Source organism: Rhipicephalus sanguineus, chromosome 5 (assembly GCF_013339695.2).
Source record: "Rhipicephalus sanguineus isolate Rsan-2018 chromosome 5, BIME_Rsan_1.4, whole genome shotgun sequence".
Lineage (NCBI taxonomy): Eukaryota > Metazoa > Arthropoda > Arachnida > Ixodida > Ixodidae > Rhipicephalus > Rhipicephalus sanguineus.
Genome location: NC_051180.1, coordinates 22,242,655 through 22,264,372, shown reverse-complemented (window position 1 = coordinate 22,264,372; position 21,718 = coordinate 22,242,655). Strand labels below are relative to the sequence as shown.

Below are 21,718 nucleotides of genomic sequence, written 5' to 3'. Positions count from 1 at the left end.
GAGGAGTAGCCGCTTGCGACGCGTTGCGTGTTTCTCCGTGCTCGCTTTCTCCGTACTCCGTGCGTGATTTGCGAACGCGTGAGGCATGATGCAAGATTAGGGAGCCTATGCAAGATGGAACTGCAGCGCCGCTAGTTCTTGCGTCGGCCGTCGCGTCCACTTCGGAGAGCAAGCGTCTATGGGGAGCTGCGAAACTGACCTGGTTCTAGAAACGCCGGGGTGGGGAACGGTGATGCGGGGGGGGGGGGGGGGGGAGGGGGGCTTCGACGGCGACGGCGGGGTGCGGGCCTAATGAGCTCCGCTCCTAAAATTGAAGGCCACAGTTAGCCCAACGAACGGGTATGTACCACAAAAATCTGTACGGCCTATCAGAAAACCATCATCATCATAAACGCCTATGTGCCGCAGAAATTGGGAAATCCCACTACACACAATTATAAGTATACACGAAAAAGGAAGAAGGCAACAGTTAGCCAAACGAATGGCGTGCGCGTTACCAGAGTCACACCACTGTCACGTGATGCTTTGTGGTTATAAAATATGGTGGCTATAATACCAAGTCAAAGCTTAACAAAGAGTGTTCAATAAAGAGCAGTATACAACATATCGGAGCATCTTAAGCGAAGGCTTCTTTGTGAACCTGTGTATAAGAGTGATATGGTCAACAAGCAATAAAACTTTGCTACCACCTCAAAGCGTAACAATCGGCGTTTAGTAAACAGCTGGGATACAATATATTTAACATATCTGAAAGACCTGCAAAACATAGAAATGCATTAGCCTGACGAAGATAACGCCACCAGCTTTGCTGTTTCATCGGTGTCCGCGAAGCGGAGCTGCTCGATTTTTTTTTTTTCCTGCGCAACATATAAGAGAAAAAATGAAACTCACCTATGGAAAGTACCGTTTTTCAAAAGTTAAATATTGTGCGACCATACAAGAAAGCATGTTCCAAAATTGAGCTTTTGATAATTTGAAATTGAGCTTTTGATTTTAAAGGTCTCCTTAAGTCGAAAAATTGCTTCGCTGAAGCTACGGCGATCACAATCTATTTAGTACAGTAAATCTGATTTTGCCTCAACGTCCATTGTACAGAGCCCTCCGGAATAATTTTTCTTTTTTTCTCCTCTCCATTAAGCTGTCGGGAAACATAAGAGAAAAAAAGAGGCGTTTTGTTTTCTTAGGAATGTAGCGCTTTGGGCGAGCCTTGAAGCTCTTAATCCTCGTTTCCCAAGTGGAGCGATGCTAACCTCTATTATTACCATATATTCCTTCAAACTTTAGAGTTCTCGGTTTATTACACAATGCAAGTTTTTATCGCGGCAATATTTTGTTGCGTAATTTCCTCAGAAGCTAGTAATAGTAAGCGCCCAACTCTCCATCAAAGTTAAATAGACGACTCAGAAAAAAAGGCACGGCGACAAAAATACTCAACGTCAGTTAGTTTACATTGTCGCAGAGATGTTAATTTCGTGCATGACCGATGTCGTAGCGCCCATTTATTCAAGTGGAGCTTGTTATGAGTTGCAGATTTTGGTGGCAGCACTGTCGTACGCAAAAAACTCGGCGCTGGAGCCGGAACGAATTGATAAATGCGTCCCTGGAAGGTGTGCCTGCGACGTGGGCGTTTGTTGCGGCGTTTTCCAGTAATTGATGCTCTCTCGATCGTCGGCTTGTCGGCGATCAGTCGTTTCTGATGTGGCCATCTGATATTTTATCGCGGTGGTCTGTCGTTTAACGTCGCCGCATTTCGTTGTTGCCTGGATATGAAAGCATGACCTCACATTCCGGCGCCAACGCGGGAACGCGAGTCATTAGGCACGATACCAACTGCTAAGAACGCCTTCACGCCACGCCCGCGACCAATCAGAGCCCTTTCGCTTCCGCCGGCAAGGTAAAGCGCTCATGAAAGAAAGAAAGAAAGAAGAAAGAAAGAAAGAAAGAAAGAAAGAAAGAAAGAAAGAAAGAAAGAAAGAAAGAAAGAAAACCACAGCTTCGTCGCAAGGGTGAAGCAATGCATGCGACAGCAACAAACTGTAATGTAGGCTACAAAGTAAGGCAAGCAGCTAAATCTTATGGGTCCGATCACGCGTATCTCTGGTGTAACGGAATGCGGCCGCTCCAGGGAGAGAAAGGGTTTTCGGGCAGTATGAGAGCACAGACCGTAGAATGATATATGAGACGTTTGCCGATGTCTACCGAACCCTTATGATCAAAGTTCGCAGTTGCTGCTCGAGCGACGCAGCAACCCCACTGCCCCTTTCCTGACGTCCCTTCACGCTCATTCGCCCGGCGAAAGACGGGCGGGGTGTTTCCTATATGCTTGAGGAGCAATCGACGGCAAGCCTCGCAAGGGGGATGAAGCTATCGCTTGAGCCCTCCGTGCGCCTGATATGGCCGGCTCTTTTCATCTCTGCTTCAGCCGCGTTCGTCACTCGGTTGAACATAGGATGCGCGGGGAGGTGTTATCGATTCGGACTTTATACGAAGCATGTCGGCGACGACAACGGCAAAAACCCGTAGGGTGTGTCCATATAATTGCTGTCGCAATAAAAGAAACAAAAGTGGTAGATCAGGTACGTATGCGCCAAGATTCACTTGCCACCATTTTCCCGATAGGGAAGGGCTCCTAATTTTTTAAACTTTATCTCTTTACCCTGTGGAATGTTCGGCAGTATCTGTGTGCTCATAACATTAAGTTTAGTTGTTTTTCATCGTGAGCGCACCTACGTTGCCATCGCCTGCGCATAGTTTGGTTTCTTTATCCGGTACTTGATGTGATCCACGGAAGGGCGAAATGCGGTTTTCGGATAGTTAAACTAACTGTATCGTACTAACCATGCACCGCAGTCACGAGCCTCCTATTATCTCTATCCGTGCCGAAGCTACCCAGAGAATTCTCCTGTAACCAACCCGCGCGCATATCGTTCAATAAAGCTACCTCCGTAACGAAACGAGCGCTCTTCGGTAGACGTGATCTGCACGCGTCTTGTAATTACACCGAAGCTCTTAGCAGTTTGCATCGGGGGGTGCATACGTAGTCGGGGAGAGGGGAGAGACGAGATGTGAAGCCATTCCTAATTGGTACGGACGACGACCACTCCTTCCCAGCGCTAACTAATCCGTGTTTCTGAAATAGATCTGCTCCCATTCCGGAACGCACTCTTGCAAGAAAGTATAATAACAAGAAGACCTGGATGATCGAAGTAAAGCAGCGTCAGAGAGATCCACGCGCTCGTGCTCGCACGCACTCTTGCCGAACTCGAGCCCTAATGGCGAACTTCGGGAGCGGCTTTATGGGGGGCGGCTAGTCACCGTAGCGTAAGCGGAGCAAGACCCGAAGAGACGACGCCGCTGAGGACGCCTATAGCAGTGATCACGTACGCCGACTTTTACGTCCATAATTTCGGCCGTGCAGCGAGGCGGGGGAGCTTCTCTCGATGGCACCGGGAAACGTATAGGTTTTACGGCGCCTTCATAATTCTGCCATCGTGCTCTCGGGGAAAAACGTGTATGCTCCGACAGATACGCGTCCTTCCTCGTCGATCTCTGGTTCTTTTTGATTCGTTCCTTACGTAACGCCGTATAGCGGGACGGCCCGGTGCACGCTTCTTCCGTGCCCGCCGCTGCAGAGAACATTGGCACCGCAAGCGCGACGAGCCCCGTAAACCCCTCGGGTCTTGTTGCCCAGGCTTCGTGGGGTTCAAAGAACGACCGCCTCTACAGCGATCGCGAAGCACGAGCGACGCAAGCAGTGAGTGCTCCCTGCACGATCCTGAGTAGTTACGCGTCGATGCCGATGACGTTCTCGATTTCCTCTTTTTGTTGTTATTCTTTTACGCTCGCGCTTGCCGTGGCGCCCCGACGATGCGCCAGAACTCTCCGAGAGTTGTCATAATCGAATCGGAAAACGGCGTTTTACGCGCACTTGCTCCACGAACAGTACAGAGGAGGGGGGGGGGGTGGGGTGGAAGTGGTGCTTTTCCCGGAGGCATCACCCCCGTGCCTGTGACTGAGACCAGACGCCACGGTTCGTACGGTCATGCACTTTCTACGGCGCCCTCTCTGCTCTTCCCTTATCTTGCAGTATACTTTACACACACACGCACGCGGCACATTAACGACCAAAGCAGCAAATGGAGGAGCCTCGTGAGTGTCACTGTGGACGGTGATCGTTGTTGTTCGGCCCTGTTTATGGCATCATATTTACAGACTTTTAGTGCCGCGCGAAGGCCTGCCAAATGGGCGGTGCCCTCGAGGCGTGCTAGAGGACCCGTGCCAGAGTGCAAGCTGCCACTGCGAACTGTCCAATTTTGCACGCTCTTTGAACGTTATGTAAGAGCGTTACGTACGGTAGCTAACCGTTTATGTGCGTGGTCGTGGAGTTGCATCGAAGCTGAACCAATAAAAGTTTTTTTTATATCTATGTACCAGTTTCTTTTACTTGGCACTGGTTAAGTTCACAGATGTTGTAAGAGCCAGAAACGCAGTTATGTATCATTCCCGCTAAAGAGCGGTAAAACAGAAAGCAAATTACGAAGAGAAACGTATGAACGAGAAAAAATGGCAATAAATGTAGATATCGTGATGAAAAAAGCGTGAGGTGGTAAATGAGGATACCTTCTATTGGCTACCTTAAAACTAAGATCGGTAAAATACAAAATGCCCGGTACATCGCGATACACTTTCTCCACTTGTACACAAGCACGTGAGTAACATAGTACTAGAATGAACGTTAAGCGTATGCCAAAGCAGTCGCTCTCGCGTTAAGAAGCTGTTGCATTTTAGAGCGCACGAACGCAGTGACAAAGGGGAATCTCGTTGATACGATTCTGCATAAGTTTTTCGGCCTAATACATTTTCTTTTTCTTTATGCTCCCGGCCAACGTTACTCCCGGCCAACCTCTTTGGTTAACTTAACGGATTCTTTCAAGCACACGGAGACAAAGAAGAGATACAGAAGAGCTTGCGCTCGTCCTTGTGTATCGCTTCTTTGTCTCCGTGGGCTTCCGCGAATCCGTCAAGATGAATATGCTCCAACTAGGCCGGCTTGCCGTATTGCTTCTCTTTGGTTATTACGATTTTTGCATAATACGTTTTATTTTCCTATTCCCGTGAAAAACGTATCAACGAGATTCCACTGTATTCTAGCTCACGCTGCATCACTGTCGAAATTCGACGTTATTTTGAAAGTGACATTACCGGTTCAGTCGTTAGTGCATGCAAAAAGATAACCATCTTAAAGAACTATTTCGGTCCCAACTGAACGTAATATCATCCTAATCAACAATCAATGATTGGCAAATCTATCTTACAGAAACAGTTAAACCAAGACAAGGATACTTCAGCGTGGGCTGCACGGCCCTGCACATTGAACCAGCGCAAGTCTCACAAGCGAAGAGCCTGTGAACAATGAACTCTGAATGATTACTGATTACCTGGGTAATCTTTAAACAGAGGGATGATGTGTCAATACCTTGATTTAATAGAAAACTGATTCTTTTTTTACTTGAAAGAATGCTTTTTTCTCTCAATGTCACAATAAATTAGGTTGTGTTATTTTTCCTCCTGTACGTAACAGGGGGGTTGAATAGCTCTTCGCATCACCGGCGCTACTTGACAGCGAACCCCTCTTCTGCTTTCTTGACATCTCACTGATGGCGTCCAGAATAAAAACAAAAAGGCCGCCTGCGTCTCTGAAAATATCGCGGAGCCAGTCGCGATTCGAATTACTATGCGACAGTGGTTTCTGAACGGGCATTTTCTCCAGTTGTAGAAAAGTATGACCTGCTTTTAGTTTTGTTATCATGTCAAAACACGACGACGCCGGAGATTTTGAGAGGCAAGATGGCTGGCATGACAAGTAGCTTTATTTGTTCTGCTATAATTCGTGTTCTATCGCTCGCGCTTCACTGCACCTGCTCAGAGGTTTGTTTTCTCGGCTCTAGCCAATAATGAAGGACACGAACAACTAAGCGGCCGGAGCTAAAAGCTGAAAGAGACAGTTATTTTTGGAAATAAAGACGGACGATATCATAAAGAAAGGGTCACAACAAAGTACGATTGCGTCTTTTTTCCTAGTTTGTAGCAGTTCTGACTTAATATTCTAAGCAGTTACGAGTCCGGAACAACGCTCCGCATTTATTGCCTCATTTTGTTTTTTATATTAGGGGTTGTATTAGGGAGTATACGCATCGCCAGTGTCTGGCATTCCCATGATTTGGGGACATCTGTGCGGGGCGCTAGCTGTCAGCGGTAGCAACGGCGTCCTGCCTTAACTGAATGGGAAATAGGTGAAAAAAAATCATACGTATTGAAAAAAGCTAGTTATAAAAAACGACTCCGGGTTCTAGAGAGCAGAGACCTACTGGAACATTTTGGTAATATTACAGTCTCGCTCAACAAAGCGTGTGACTTCCCAGGACAATTGAGCACCGCCCATTAGAAACAAACGGGGCCCCATTGTAAAACATAAACACTCTAGAAAGCCACGCGGTTTGTAGTGCGACACTGTAATTTAAACAAAATGTTCAAGTAAGTTTCTGCTGTATAGAAGTGGCAGTCGTTTTTGATCACTAGCTTTTTTCGCCAGATATGATTTTTTTCACCTATTTATCATTCAGTTACGGCAGGCCACCGCTGTCACCGACAAGAGATGGCGCTACGTGTGCATGTCCCGAAATCGTGATCATGCTGGGATGTGAAGGCAAAATCCTTTTTGTAAAAACAAGTGCACGCTTGTCAAGTGCCATTTCAGGCAATCTGTAATACTAGGCTGTGTAAGTTAATTTGCACTTACGTTTACTTGGAATTTATAATTCACATATTAAGTGAAGCATGCCTTGATAACTCGTCTGAGCTTAACAAGGTACAATGAGTAATTGGTATACTTGGTAAAATGAACTCATGCTCTGCCTTTCAATGCAGATTAGTTATTATTGGTTATTTAATGCAAGCGGTGGTTCTTATCCGTACGGAGCTGCTTTTATTAAATATTTATTATTCTCCCCTCATCTCTTAACGTTCTGTAGTGCCAGACTTTTCCATTAGGATCAGCGCTTATATTGTTTTGGGAACTTTGTTTACTAACCTCGTCTGTGGTTAGCGCTTAATCACTTATGTCTTCCTATCAAACATATAGAACGAGCATCTTGCGATAACACACCGCGAAAGGGATATGAGACTCCGAACGTGTGACTCCATGGTCATATAACCGCACTTTGTGTCCTCTCTAGGATGTAATCAAATCTAGTGACTTCCCCACTTACGTTTTTATTTAGTGCTTTTTTAAACTGTTTTACTATAGAAGCTGCGTGAGCGTAAATTTTTTCATTTGACGTATACGGTGGATTGCCCCGGTGGGATACACCTTTTTTACACCTTTCAACAGGGCAAACAGAGAAGACGCCCGGCTGAGCAGCTATGACTAGCGAAGTCGGCAATGCGCATTCATGATGAGAAAACGAGAACCAGTGACAATAACATTTCCGATGCAAGAATTTTATTTCGTAAGAGTTGGACCTTTCACAACTGCTCAGAGCAGCTTAAGTACATGTTTGCGGAAGTGTTTGTAAAAACATAATTTAAGACACCCGTACATGGCCTCAATTTCAAACTCCCTTCGTAAGTTGCATTCAGTCGCTGCGTTATGTGTACGGAAGCCAACAAAGCAGGCACACTTTTCAGACACGTTATAGAAGACTAAAGACGAATCCATAGGGAACCGCTTTCTTTTCACATCATTGCATGCGACAAAACTCCACCGCTTCTTTTCAAAGACCGTCTCTTCTACATGCAAACTCCATTTCGGTTTGCGTTATCAGATGACTTGCTTAGGTAGGGCTGCTACTTCGTATTTTTTCGTGTCTTTTGCGTTAGTTTCAATGCATAGTTTTGAAAACAGTGCGCCGTTTTGCAAACATGTATGCCATGGCGTTTGCCGGCGTTTGCGGGTGCGCTTAACCTGGATTTACGGCTGCGACACAGACGTCGCCGCCGACATCTTCGCGTCGTCGACGCTAAAAGCGAAGGCTGAAATGTTTCTCAGGCGTCACATGCGTCGGGCCCAGTTTTAAGTACCAGAGGTGCCGCTGCCTCAAAGGCACATAAATCGTGCACGCGCACAACATGGGTAGCCATTACTGTGAGAACGATTCAACAAGCGCAAAAAGCACACACACGGCCGCGCGCGCCCGTGTGTGTGCTTTTGCGTGAACATGAGTGTGATTAGTAATCTCGATTCGCGTTAACGTTAACGCTAACTTAGAGTGCGGGGAAAGGCTTATTTAGGCACGTTCCTGTGAACTTTAGTACGCCTAGCTCGTGGGTAAAATCAGCTTAGTTCGCACAAATATTGAGCGTAGTTCGTGACGGAAGCGGTATGCTTGCTGCAAAAAGGACGCCTAAGTAAACATAAAGAAAGGTAAGTTGCGCTATAGAACGGAGGGCGTAAAATGAAAAAGAAAGTTGGGAAAGGGTCAGATGGGATGAATGCCGGACGGAGGAGGAGTGATCTTCGTTATCGCCTCTTCCAGAGGGTGTCGTGAAACGCGTAAAAAGGGAGCGCGGTCGAGATTGGCTGCGCGTCGCAGTGCGGTCATCGTCCCTAGACGACAGGGACGTCTTCAACCCGTCGGCTCGGCATCGCCCTCATAAACTCCGCGGCCCTCCTGGTGTCGGCTGACCCGGACTGCCTGCCGAAGACGCGCGGGCGTAATTTCCGCCGTTGCGAACTCTGGCCCGGAAGCAGGAAGAGGGGGGGGGGGATCGTCCCGGAAGTGGAAGACGCGTGCAGGCTATATACGGTTGCCGACGGAAAGAATCGCGGTTTGCCGCCTGCGCGCTACCAGCAGCGCGGGCACCGGAAGCGGGGAAAAACGTCCGTTGCTAGCGACGACGGCCTAGCGCTCGGCCCGTCGGCTGCCCAAGCACAGGGCTGCCAAAGCACGGCCGGCCTTTCGTGCCCGCTCGCTGCTCAGTTAGGAAACACCCCGCTTCCACTCTTGCCACCCCCGGGCCATCTTTTCTTTGTGCTTTGATCGCCCTCGCCAAACGGGACAGAAGGCTGCAGTGCTGGGGGGAAATCGCGAGCGCGCGTCATCTTTCACAACACGGGTGTCGTGAAAGCGGAACACGAGGAGAGAGGGGCTGCCGGTGGATGACGCAAGGCAGGAGGCAACGCAACAGAGAACTTGGGGATAAAAGGAAGGAAATAGGGAAAAAAAGAGGAGAAGGAGGCGGCAACTGTTACGGGGAAGGACGAAGGAGGTGGTCTGTCTGGAAAAATTGGTATACAGAGAGGGAAACAGGAAGGATGCTGGAAGGAAGCGATTTAAGGTTCATCCGAGGGGAAAATCGCTCTCCGGCTGGTTCCAGAATCGCAAACACCGCAACCCCTACGGTGATGGTGGTCGTCCCACGCTTGTATGCAGGCTCCGATATCTGCTAAGCTTTCTTCACGCACGCATCGCTGCATGCCTAGTTCTAGATTTTTTGTTGCCGCATTCGATGGTATATCACTTTCTGCTTGCCTAGTTCTGATATTTCACGGACGGGACTTGAGTTCTTGCTTTCGTGCACGCAGCATGCTGAGTTTGACGTCAAGGACACGCTCGTGTGATGGAACGTCGAGATGAAACGAAATAACTTATAGTTATACGACCTGTCAATAAATATTATAAGTTCGCCTTGTTTTATTGCAACGATGACAACCGCTGACGTATAATGGAATACGTCAACCACACTGGCATTTGACAAATACTTTTCGTTCTTTGTGGCAATCTTTAATAGCGTCGTGTCCTTGACCGATATTCGCATGGATGCTGATCCAAACTAAAGGCATGCTGTAAGGCAAAACGAACGGCCCACGACATTCTTTGCCTCACTGAAGAAACTTTAGTGGGCTTCTGTCACGCTTCGTTTAGGGCATCCTTAAAGCGCCTCGTATGCGCTGACGTCAGGCACAATTAATGGCCTTGCACAAGCATGTTGATCCATTTGGTAAGGCTTTACAAAACACTTACAGGTTGATACTGTTGCCGGCAGCTTCAACGCCAGGTAATTACTAATGAAACGATGTTCTGGTGCGTGGGGTCTCCATAATCCTAAATCATCAACTTTCATCGTCTCTTCTGTGGAGCTTCGCAGTTGGGCATCCAACCGAATGATGGCATCGCAAGAGGAAAGGTGGGTGAGAGCTGTGGAATGTGGAAGGACTGAAGGCGTGGCGATGTGGATAGTGTAATTGCGAAAGTAATCTATTTGACGTGATGTAACGAAGAGAAGTACGCAGTTAGGAAGTAACTGCGGCAGCTGTTGTAGCTGCATCGCATCACTCGCCAAAGTACCACTTGAAATCCCGCGCGGATCTTCCACACACTGCATCACGCCATTTGTAATGTCGCCTAAGCCGCTCCACCAGCTCGGATACATTAGAACTACCCATGCTGCTGTGCGCTGATTTGACGAACAGTGCGATTTCGCACTGTACTACACAGTACTACACGTGCGATTTCGTATATCACGCATCAAACTTTCCAGTCTTATCACTTATTGTCACGCAAGCTCTGGAATAATCTAGACTATTCGCGTCCTGGGGTGCTATGCAGGATGGCCCGAGCTTCTCGGGCACACGAGTTTGCTCCGAGCCCGCCTTACGACGGTCACGATAGGAAGACAGTGCGGAGAGCGCGATATAAGCGTTGATAAAAACGGCTACAAGAATGAGAATGGCGTCACAAACGCATGCGCGGCATTCGCTGCGGTTTTCAAAGGAATACCGCGTGCGAACGCGTCAGCGCCGCCTTTCAGTCAACATTTTGACAGTGCAGCGACATCATGCAGCGTGATTGTCGCGCTATCTTTTTGCCAACTGATGATCGCGCCTCCCACGGGCGTGTTCGTGGGCGTTTGTCCTCTTTCGGAAAATTCTTTCCTTCCACCTAGTGCATGACAATTTCCACTCTCGAAGGCAACGAGGGCGACCACGCAGCACTCTAGTGCAGCTCGTTTCGCTTCTCTGGAATATTACCGATAATAAATGGACAGGTTACTGCTATACTTACATTACACGTATGAACATTTTTTGTATTAGCGAATCGGTAGAAAGAGTGTCTCCGCAAACAAGTAATAGTAACATTTCTCGCCGCAAATCCCACCAGGGGCACTTGCTTCATAGCTGTGAGTGGTACGTCGTGAGAGCGGTGAAATTGAATGCGAGGCACCGTAGCCATGTGACGATATAACCTTTAATTCTTCGTGCGTGTGTGCATAGTCTGTACGATTAAGCGCATAGATGAATCGTGCCGCTCGCTGGCGTTGTTGCGTGAGCACTGCTCCTTGGCAAGAGGAACCGCGGTGGGCGGACCCGCTCTTCGCCGCGGGCGTCTGTCAATCAAACTGATTGACGCGCGAACTCGGGCACGAACTCGTTGATTCTGAAAAGGCCCCAGTTCAACTCGTGACCGTCATAGTGCCGGTGTGATTGTCAAGTGTTTCATGCGGTGCACGCTACTCAGCAGCTTCTTTGCATATAAAATAATTTGTTCAGCTTGCAGTGCTTGTGCAGGGCTTAGGCCATCGGTGGAGCTTGTGATCACCTAGCTTCTTCCACCTTTTTACATGGCTCGTCTACTCAGTATGCTTGGCCTGCTTCGGAGTAATGACCGTGTCAGTTCGGTCTCAATATTGGTGCTATTGCTTAGGAAGGTCTTAACTAACATGATAGTGAATAGTCCTTTCTTAATTCTTAATGTTTTAATTACCACGACATTAATTAGGTACAGAGGTAACTAGCATAATAATAATTAGCGCGATCCCAATTAACACGTCCTCTGTGAGTAAGGACTTGATTAGGACTTGATTGTCGTCGTGTTAATTAGCATTAATTGATGTTTTAAATACCGCGCCATTAATTACACAGGTTTAATTCGCAAGGTCCTGAATAGTACCGAGATAATAAGCGTAATCCTAATGAGCACGCTCATAATTAGCGTCGCTTTAATTAACAATAATTAATAATGTCTTAATTACGACGGCATTAATTACAATGGTTTAATTTGCAACGTCCTGAATAGTACAGAGGTAATCAGCGTATTCGTAATTAGCACGATTCTAATTAACACGATCTCGGCGAGTAAGGTCTTGATTATCTTGGTTTTAATGACACGCTCCTAATTAGCATCATGTTATTTATCATGATCTCAATTACCTTGTTCTCAGCTTTACACGACTTCATTAACATGGTCTTAGTAAGACGTGGCTTAGTTAGCTCGACCTTAGCAAGATTTGGTCTAATCAGCTTCGCCATAGCATGTCCTGACGTAGCTAGGTATACCGCCCAGCCAATTAGCTAATCAGCCGGGCGCACGTGCTCTGGGACCGAGCAGACGATGAAGAAGAGAACGACGAGGGCGCGCGCCGGCCGAGCAACGCGCTAGAATGCACAGGCCGACCATGGTGATTATACACGTGGCCTCGGCGATTGGCTCTAGCCGCGGTGTTGTAAGGCGCTCGGTCGGAACTAATCTCGGAGGCCACGGTGCTGATTATTCTAAAGGATACTTGCTGCAGACATTAAACGCTTGAAAATGAATTCAAACGGCCCGCGCACACATAAAAAATATAGTTAGTAGAGCTTTCTGCCACTTTTCCTGCATGGGTGCACGTCTGCACTCAGTGGAACGACAAACAAATGAGAGAAGATGCCTCTAGTTTTACGACACCACCCAACCTTCTCGACCGCCCTTGACGTGACGCTGCGTTCCATCGTAACCAATGGAACGGAGCGCGCGCTGAGAGATAGATTTCACCTTATCGTACTATTAGCTTGTTCAAAAGGGGGTGTCGCCAGAGCTCGGAAAGATACCGAGTTTCGCCAAACTCGGGCCATCCTGCATAGCACCCCTGCGCGCAATCTTAACAAAGTGATCTACTACAATCGCGAGCCTTCTCGAATACTGCGGCGCGGTCAGCGTCTACATAATCATGCAACCCACCCCTGGCTTTGCCGATACTCTCAGTTATACAGGGTGTTTCAAGAAATGTGTCCAACTTTCTCAAAAAATCAGGAAAATGCGATATTTGATTGCTGCCTTCAGAATTGGTTTTTCTGTAGTGGCAGGGATTCTATGATTAAAAAATTATTTGGGATTGTAATTAAACAAGTTAAATTAATTAACTTTTTAATTAGTGGAGTTACGCGGCTGTGTCAAATGGGAGAATTAAAGTTCTTCATGCCAGAAACCCAATCCAGCTTTGAGATTTCGAAAAAGTGGCATCTAGTAATAATTACGAAGTAATGAAGTTCAACCAAATTCAATGGCGAAACCTAAACAGAAAGATGGAAGAACGCAACTGCCATATTCTTCTGAGATGTCCAAAATGAGTGAATGACTTTTTCTGCAGCGCTAGGCATCTTAAGATGGTTAGAGACGTCAATTGAGACAGTAATTAAGAAAGTTGAATTAATTAACTTTTTAATTAGTGGAGTTAGGTGACTGTGTCAAATTGGGGAATTCAAGTTCTTCGTGCCAGAAACCCATTCCAACATTGAGATTTCGAAAAAGCGGCCTCTAGTAATAATTACGAAGTAATGAAATTCAACCGAATTCGAGGGCTTTCGCTGTTGAAAGCCGTTGCATTTGGTTGAATTTCATTACGCCACAACAATTACTACAGGACGCTTTTTCGAAATCTCAAAACTCGGATGGGTTCCTCGCATGAAGAACTTCAACTCCACTAATTAAAAAGTTAATTAATGTAACTTTCTTAATTACTGTCTTAAATGATGTACTTAACTACCTTAAGATTTCTGCCGCTACAGAAAAAGCAATTCTGAAAGCCCCGAGCAAATATCGCATTTTCCTAATTTTTTGAGAAGGTTGGACACATTTCTTGAAACACCCTGTATATGCGCGCTTCTATTTGTATTTTGATGTCACCGACCTGTTAACGTGTAACCACAGCTCTGCGCATGCCTCACAGAAATGTCAGGGAACCTTCCCAATTATTTTAGACTCTTCTGGTAAGGTTCTCCGCACAACACGCGCAATCAAGTTTATTCTTGTTCTAACACGGCCACCAACGATAACGCTTGAATCTTCGATTCCTCACGTATAGACGCCGACGCGCCTTATTCAGTGATCATTTTTGTCTCGGCGACAGACGATTGTGATAGCCGCTATCGCTGCACTTTGAGTGCTACTTCTTTTGCTGGGCTCAAGTTCACCCAATAAACAGTTCAATCTATCTCGGCTTTATTTCTGTGTACTTCACCGACACGACCGCGTGACAATACGTATACTATTATTTGTCTTTCAACAAAATCCGGCATTTCTTACGCAGCCTCCATCGTGTACACGGCCGTGGCTCGGGGCAAGGTGGCGCTGCCGTGCGACATCAGCCCGCCAACACCGGACGACTCCGTGACGCTGGTGCTCTGGTACAAGGACGAGAGCCTGGCGCCCATCTTCACGCTCGACTCGCGTCGGGCCCACGTTGACCAGGCCCGCCAGTCTCTGTCAGGACACGGCCTGGATCACCGGGCCCACTTCAACATGGCCAATCAACCGGCCTTTCTGCAGATAGACCCTGTCGAAGAGGCGGACGCCGGAGAGTACCGGTGTCGAGTGGACTTCCGCCGCGGCCGCTCCATCAACACTGTCATTCACCTCAACGTGATAGGTGGGTGCGGCACCATTTGTCGGGATTGCGAGGATACGGTTGTTTTCCACTGTGCGGTATATTTATTAACACTCTATAGATGCTAGAATTTGACGAACACCAGATGTAGATAGAGTGCATTCCATGCATTCTGTGGTTGTGTCGTTAGGTGAGCTCAGCATGTGCCATTAGCGTAAGTAGAAAGCGATCAGTTTCTACTCTAATTGCAAGGAATTATACATAAAAGAGCAACATATGATCGCTTCGGTTGCCGGTTTCTAATCACGCAGTTCTTTGTAGTGTACGTTGTGCGGTCTCAATGAGGTCACTCTAGAAATCGGGTGAAAGTAGGAATAAGGCCATTTACGTTGCCTTGATGCTGTTAGCACTGCGAGAAATTGTTTCTTAGTGGTTTTATAAGCCAGTTAAAAAGACTTAAAGGGCCCCTAAAAAAGCCTCTCAAAATAGAAAGAACCAGTGTGTTAGTCACTCCTACCGTTTCCCGTGTTTTCAACAACACCATACGTGACGCGAGCAGTTTGTTCACGTGACGTCATGAGGAAATAAGCTCTTGATCGGTCCATATACGAAGGATGTCAGTCGTGAATTGTCTTCTACGTTGCTTTGCCATGCTGTCGCACGCCCACTTTGCTTTGTCCCGCACGACTATTGAGCGCGACCAACTGATTTCTCTTCGTTTAGTGCGTTTTCGACTGCGCGAGCGGAAAAGCGTGTGGCCGAAAAGCGCGAAATGCTGATACGCTAAACGCTTAGTGCTGACATTGTCCACGTGTTTTATGAGTAAATAAGTAGCCAGGAGGAGATAGTGACCTGTGAGAAGCATAGTGAGGGTGAGAAATAAATCACTCCTGTCTTTGAACTCGGAGTGGTCTAAGGGCCATTTAATGGTGAAAAAACTGCTACAGCAATTCTGTAATATGTTAGCTTTTCTTTTGAGGCCGTGAACAAAAGTTCCGCATAGCAACAGCAGCTCATAGCGAGAGTTCTTCAATCATACGAGTTGCGAAACTCCCCAAAGGCTCCATGTATCAAAATCCGGACACGCCATTGGCCGAAATTACGGGAGTGTGGTGACTCTCGCGTCATCTGTTGACCAAAAAACAAACTAACAAACGCTCGCATCGGCGTCAGCGCTACGTGCGGCGTTTAGCAACTTGCGAGAAGCGCTCGCAGGGGGCGGCACCGCGGCGCTTTAATGTTTTGCATTGCCGCTCCGTGATGGCGCGACAATCTGCTAACTCCCGCAGAATCGGCCAATGGCATGTCCGTGTTTCGGAACGCAGTTTCGCAACTGGTATGATTGGAAAAACTCTGACTCATAACGTATAATCTGTTTGAGTTGAGAATGAGCAGTCCTAGAATTGTGCAACGCACTTTCAGCGGCACCTGGTTACCTCTGATCAAGAAAGGCCTCAATTCTGGAAATGTACACCTGCACATGGCCCACGCCCGCGGGTACAATTGCGCTGGAACGCAGAATCACAAGGCTTACGAAAGTCTAGCGCTTCCGAAAGAACTGCACGTCGCGTGCACTCACACAGGTGATGAAATAAGCGTCTGCGAGCCTGTCTACCTTCCTACCTACCTGTTGTCGTTTAGCGCGTCGCGCATTATCTGCCGCAACTCAGGAAGCAGGCACCGGCAACGCTGGCTTGATAAATGAAAGAGCCTAAACGCCTAGGTAAGACGTGTTGACGGGGAGCCAGCGCTCGCAGAGTGTCAGACTGGTTTTCAGCGATGACAAAACTGTTCCCGGTGCCAGTTTTATGGCTGTAGAAAAAAAAAGAGCAAAATTTTTACATCGAACACATGTGGTGCCTGTTGCGCAGACTAATGTGCAACAGTCATCTGCAGCAGTAGGATGAAAGCGCTACGACGTTCATATGGCTGGGGGCCTTACCGAGCGGAGTTCGGGTAATCACGTTCTTAATGGCTCAACGCCTTACTTTGCAGTATTTGTGCAATCACATTTTTTTCCCTAGCGGGTAAGCACTCCCTCCTCAGCATAAGCGACGCCACGTGGCGTCGCGAAACGCAAACCTACGCTACCAAAATCTACTGAGTTACAGTTTAGGCTCTGACGCTGTCACGGAAGTGTGTCTGTGTTTCGTATACACGAGATACAGTGTCACAGATAGTTGGGGCTAGTATTTAAGAATGATTTGTGTATAACTCACTGTGAAGATTAATTTGCCACGGTAAGTGTGTTGCCGAGACCACAGGCGTGTCATCCACAGGTTTGTTATCATTCTACTGGCGGGGTGTGAGTGTTGTACGCAGCAAATGGCACGCCTCAGAAAGGGGCAGCCGCTCTACGCTTATTTTGCTATCACTTAATGAGAAGGCTGCGCGTAAGACGCAGCCTAAATGGAACTGCGTTCTCCTTATATCCCTGCTATCCGTGCGCATGTTGTAGTTTAACTGTAGGGTTGAAAACTTCAAGCGGGCGCAGTACCATGTCCTCAAGTTCGTGCTAATGCCCTTCCATGGTACAATTGTTCTTGGATGTCTAGCTTCTGGGAAACTGATGGTTCGAATGTCTCTATGGTCCAAATAAGCGTCAGCACCGGTTTCTGGGCGAGGGAGCTGGTGTTCGATCATTGTCTCACATTCACGAACAGCTCCGTGCCTGAGTTTCTCCAGTGTTTAGCCACAGGCTCCGCACTTGCCACATGAAGGATCTACGTTATCATAATCGCAGCGTCATTATGCGCAGGTTTGATGGAAAGATGCGGTTCCAACCTTTGTGATATCAACGTTCTTGTAAGAACAACGTTGGGAAGATATTAGTTTAACTGACTTACTTGCTTAGTGGGAATCAAATGACACTGATAACAAGACCAACAGATAATCATATGGAAGGTTTTAGGAGGCAAAACCTCAACAAGAATAATTGTTGAGGTTTTACCTCCCAATACCACGATATGGTTATGAGAAACACCGTAGTGGGGGGTTCCGGAAACTGCGACCGCCTGGGGTTATTTAGAGGGCACCTAAACCTTGGTAGGCGGGTCTCTAGCATTTCGCCTCCATCGAAATGCGGCCGCCGCGGCTGGGTTTCAATCCCGCGACCTTCGGGTCAACAGTCGAGCACCATAAGCTCTAGACATTTGGAAGATGTTAAAGCTGGCAGTAAGACGTCCGTTAACAAAAAACCCTGCGCCGTTGCCATAGCAACCGCCAAGACGCCGCAGCGCCGAGGAGCAGCCGCCACCGAGCCGTCGCCACAGCAACCACCACAGTTTCTTACACCGTGGCTCAGGGACAGCGATTTCAACACATTCATAGTGGCAAGCTTTCGGCATATTCCGCATCCGCCTGTCGCCGTCTCTTGGCTGCCACTTCTTCGGCCAAGCACGCTGGATCGAATCACCGCCGGCGTTGTGATTCCCGTGCTGCATCACGACGAGCTGAGGATCAACCAACTTCGCTGTGCCAAGCTTTGCGCAACTTAGTGCAAACTTCGCGCATTTTTTATTGCAATAGCAGTTATACGGACACTCTCAGCAGATTTTTGCCGTCGCCGTCATGTCCCGGATATGTATATGTATATATATATATAAAAAAGGCACAAAAAATAAAGCAGAAGAAAAAAAAATCAGGCGAAGCTTGCACTAAGGTCTGCAAGGCTTGAAACAGCGAAACAAGACGATTCTGAAGGCTAATCTGGCTGCTTCTATGTTGTTTCTAGGCTTTAGATAGGTGATGAAAGTTGTTTCCAGGTTGCTTCTTGGTCGTTGCTAGTCTTTGGCTAGGTGAGGCTAGGTTGTTTCTACGTTGATTTTCAGCACAGAGAGTTTCGAGTTAAATCTCACAGACACGACACGGATGTCTAAACTCCAGAAACGGAAACTCGCGCTGAAACCAAACGTTCGCACCTCTCATAGATCTACGGGCACGTCGCATTGGTGTAGGCCTTCTATCGCTTCGGGCTCTTCTTGCAGCTGCCGTTGCCTTTCCCTTTACCTATAGTAGTCTCTCGTTGTACGCACTCGGGGTCTTCGCCTCCCAGCCGTTGTTTCGCAGCCATTTGTTGTTGGGCTAACTGTTGCCTTCTTTTTTTTTTTAGTGGACCAGTGGTGACTAGTGGGATCTACGCTATTTCTGTGGCACATGCCCGTTTATGATGAGGATAGTTTTTACAGCGAAAGCTGTTATGAGATCATTTCACCGGCCGTTTTTGGCGCCGTAGTTGTCCGCCGCCGCCGCCGCCGTAGTTGTCCGCCGCCGCCGCCGCCGTAGTTGTCCGCCGCCGCCGCCGCCGCCGCCGGTGTCCGTAACCAGTATCGCTCGAAATAAGAAAAAAAAACTAAATAAGAAAAAAATTCCAGGATGGAACGAGGTTCGAACCTGGGCCCTCTGCGTGGGAGCCCAGTATTCAACCTCTGAGCCATGCCGGTGCTTGAAACTGCTTTGCAAAAAGGTCCTATACAGGCTTCATGTCGGGAAGGAACCCCATTAGCATATGCAATATAGCGTGGAAGAAGAGTAAAATAAGCACCAAGCGTCGCACAACGCGAATTCTGTAACCAGGCGTCACACAATGCGAATTGCGCAACGAGTAGGTTGTTGAATGCTTCCAACCCATTACAAAGGGCTCTGCCATAATTCTTCATCGTCATCAGGCACAGCATCAACAAAGTGCGCCTAATGCCTTACATGCATTTAGCAGGTACCAACGCTCTCCGTAGAATGACGAAAAATGGCACAGTGCCTGCTGCTCTACTTCTCAAAAATTACAATGATTTATAGCGTAGTGGGTTCCTCGCAAGTGCACTTGTATTGGTTGCCAAGGAAGCCCATAAGCGCATGATCCACATCCTCGGGTGTCAGTAAAATTACAATGATTTATAGCGTAGTGGGTTCCTCGCAAGTGCACTTGTATTGGTTGCCAAGGAAGCCCATAAGTGCATGATCCATTTTCTCGGGGTCTCAGTAAGTTCTTCGCCCCCCCCCCCCCGTCTCTCTCCCACGTCAACGTATGTTATACAGCATGACGGGAGAGGGAAATAGCGATTGGGCGTCACCCAATGCAAATTACATAACTGGTGGGCCGTTTAACGATTCCAACCCATTTCAAAGGGCTGAGCCATAATTCTTCATCGTCATCAGTCGTCGCGTCAACAAAGTGCACATAATGCCTTACAGACGTGTAGCTGGTGCCTCGCTTCTCCGCAGAATGACGAATAATGGCTTAGTAAGTGCTTCCGAACTTCACAAAAATTGTGATTTATGGCGTAGTGGGTACCTTTCTAGTGTACTTGTATTGTAGCCCCAAGAGAGCTTAACGGGCTCTAGAAACGCCGCTCTTCCAGCTTTCGCTGTGACTGTGCTGCGGTTTCAGCGCAGGCCTGGCATTTTTTTTTTTGTTCGTCGGACAAGGAACGATTTGCTAAACAGCTTCGCTGTTAAAATTCCGAAGCACCCGACCGGGGATTCGAACCAGCGACCCTTCGCTCCCCAGCGCGCTGCGTTATAAGTATCCAGCTGCTTGTCGTTTCTCCTGTGACATTCCATTTTCTTGCTATGGCATTCATTGATTCGCCCTTTTGGCGAAACTGACTTTTTTCGGTCTATCCCCCCAGTCACAATGTTTGATTCCTAGTAATGTAACAAATAGCTCACCAACACTGGCTATTACAACTGTTTTCTACGTCGTTTGTGCAATTTGATTCCATTAATACCAAATTGCGCCGCTACACAAGATACGCGAGAGACTTATTGAACAATGCTGTTCTGCCTGCATTTTGCGCAATACTTGCACCATGATGACCTAGATCCGATGGCTTGAGGGCTTGAAAAGAGCTAGCGTCCCTTGCCGTGTACACGTGTCTGCAAACACGTCTTTGGCGTGATTTTAAAATACATAGTGTGCCTGGCGGGGTTCATAGCGAACACAAAGGAGTCTTCCATTGCGGAGGGTGTGCGTCAAAAGAAAAAAAAAAGAATTTTGATGTTTCTGTGCCACGTCAGAACTTTTTTATATATAAAAAGAAATAGCATGGATGTGCTGGCGTGGAAAAATAAGCAATGGTGGCATGACCCCAGGCTTTTTTTGTTTTGCAGTGACGCCTATAGCGCAGCATGTAGCCTTTTAAAGTCACTGAAAGAATGTCGTATCGTGAGGTCACAAACTTTAATCACTATATTCCTTTTTGAAGCAGCTTAGTACGCTTGTGATTTTGAAAAAGTGAATAACGTTAGTGCGTAAATACGAGCAAAAAAAAAACAGCAAATCAGGTTCCTAGTGCCTTTATTTTTATCGATCGTCCCTGCTAGGCCTTTTCGCCTATATTTTATTGCGATCGCATAATATTCTTCCACCTTCACTTATGACTAGCTGTAAAAGAGGTCTACGATGGGCATACGACAAATTGTGTGTGCGCACATACTTTGTTTTTACTTATGCATGCAAATTTAGCGAGTTTCAGTGCTAAAACAAACAAACAAGAAAACAGGTGTTTGTTTGCTTCCCGTCGGTAGCTGCGTCAACTCGCATTACGCACATGTATAAATGTTTCTGCTAACCAGAGCATCTTTTATTATATTGCGCTGAAAGTAGAGAATAAGCGTCGGCAATGTCAAAACAACCTAACACTGAAACAACCATGATTAGATGTATGGACAGGTCGGTACTATAGGTCTTTCTGTTTTGAATAGGCCATACAGTGACAAATTGGTGTAGGGAAAGAGGGGAGCTCATATAGCGAATATGCTTTGCTGCTGTTTTGTTGTGATGGTTTGCGTGGCGGATCACTACAATGCTCATTGGTCAGTCACCATGCAAGAACCTCTTGACCATTTGTTATGCTTGTGTCTGGGGGCACCCTACATGTCTTTTTCTTTTGTACAGAAACTAGAGAAAAGTAATCCGGCAGATCTCGCGCATTGTGGGATTTAATTTAATGCAAAACAGTCGGCAAATAGTAGCCTAAGTTCAATTTTTTTGCTCTGAGCGATGTGTTACCAGGTGTATCGACGTCTTTGCGCGAAATTGAGTTGTTGTGCGCTTGTCGTGGGCTCACCAGGCACACCA

At 47.3% G+C, this 21,718-nt stretch overlaps 1 protein-coding gene across 1 annotated transcript in view; it reads left to right on the top strand.

Annotated features, from left to right (window-relative positions):
• LOC119393351 (hemicentin-2) overlaps positions 1 to 21,718 on the top strand; it is a 138,518-nt gene that overhangs the window by 87,356 nt on the left and 29,444 nt on the right. Inside the window, exon 2 of the mRNA XM_037660325.2 lies at positions 14,344 to 14,682. Coding sequence (XP_037516253.2) covers positions 14,344 to 14,682 — 339 coding nt within the window. The remainder of the gene's footprint in view (positions 1 to 14,343; positions 14,683 to 21,718) is intronic.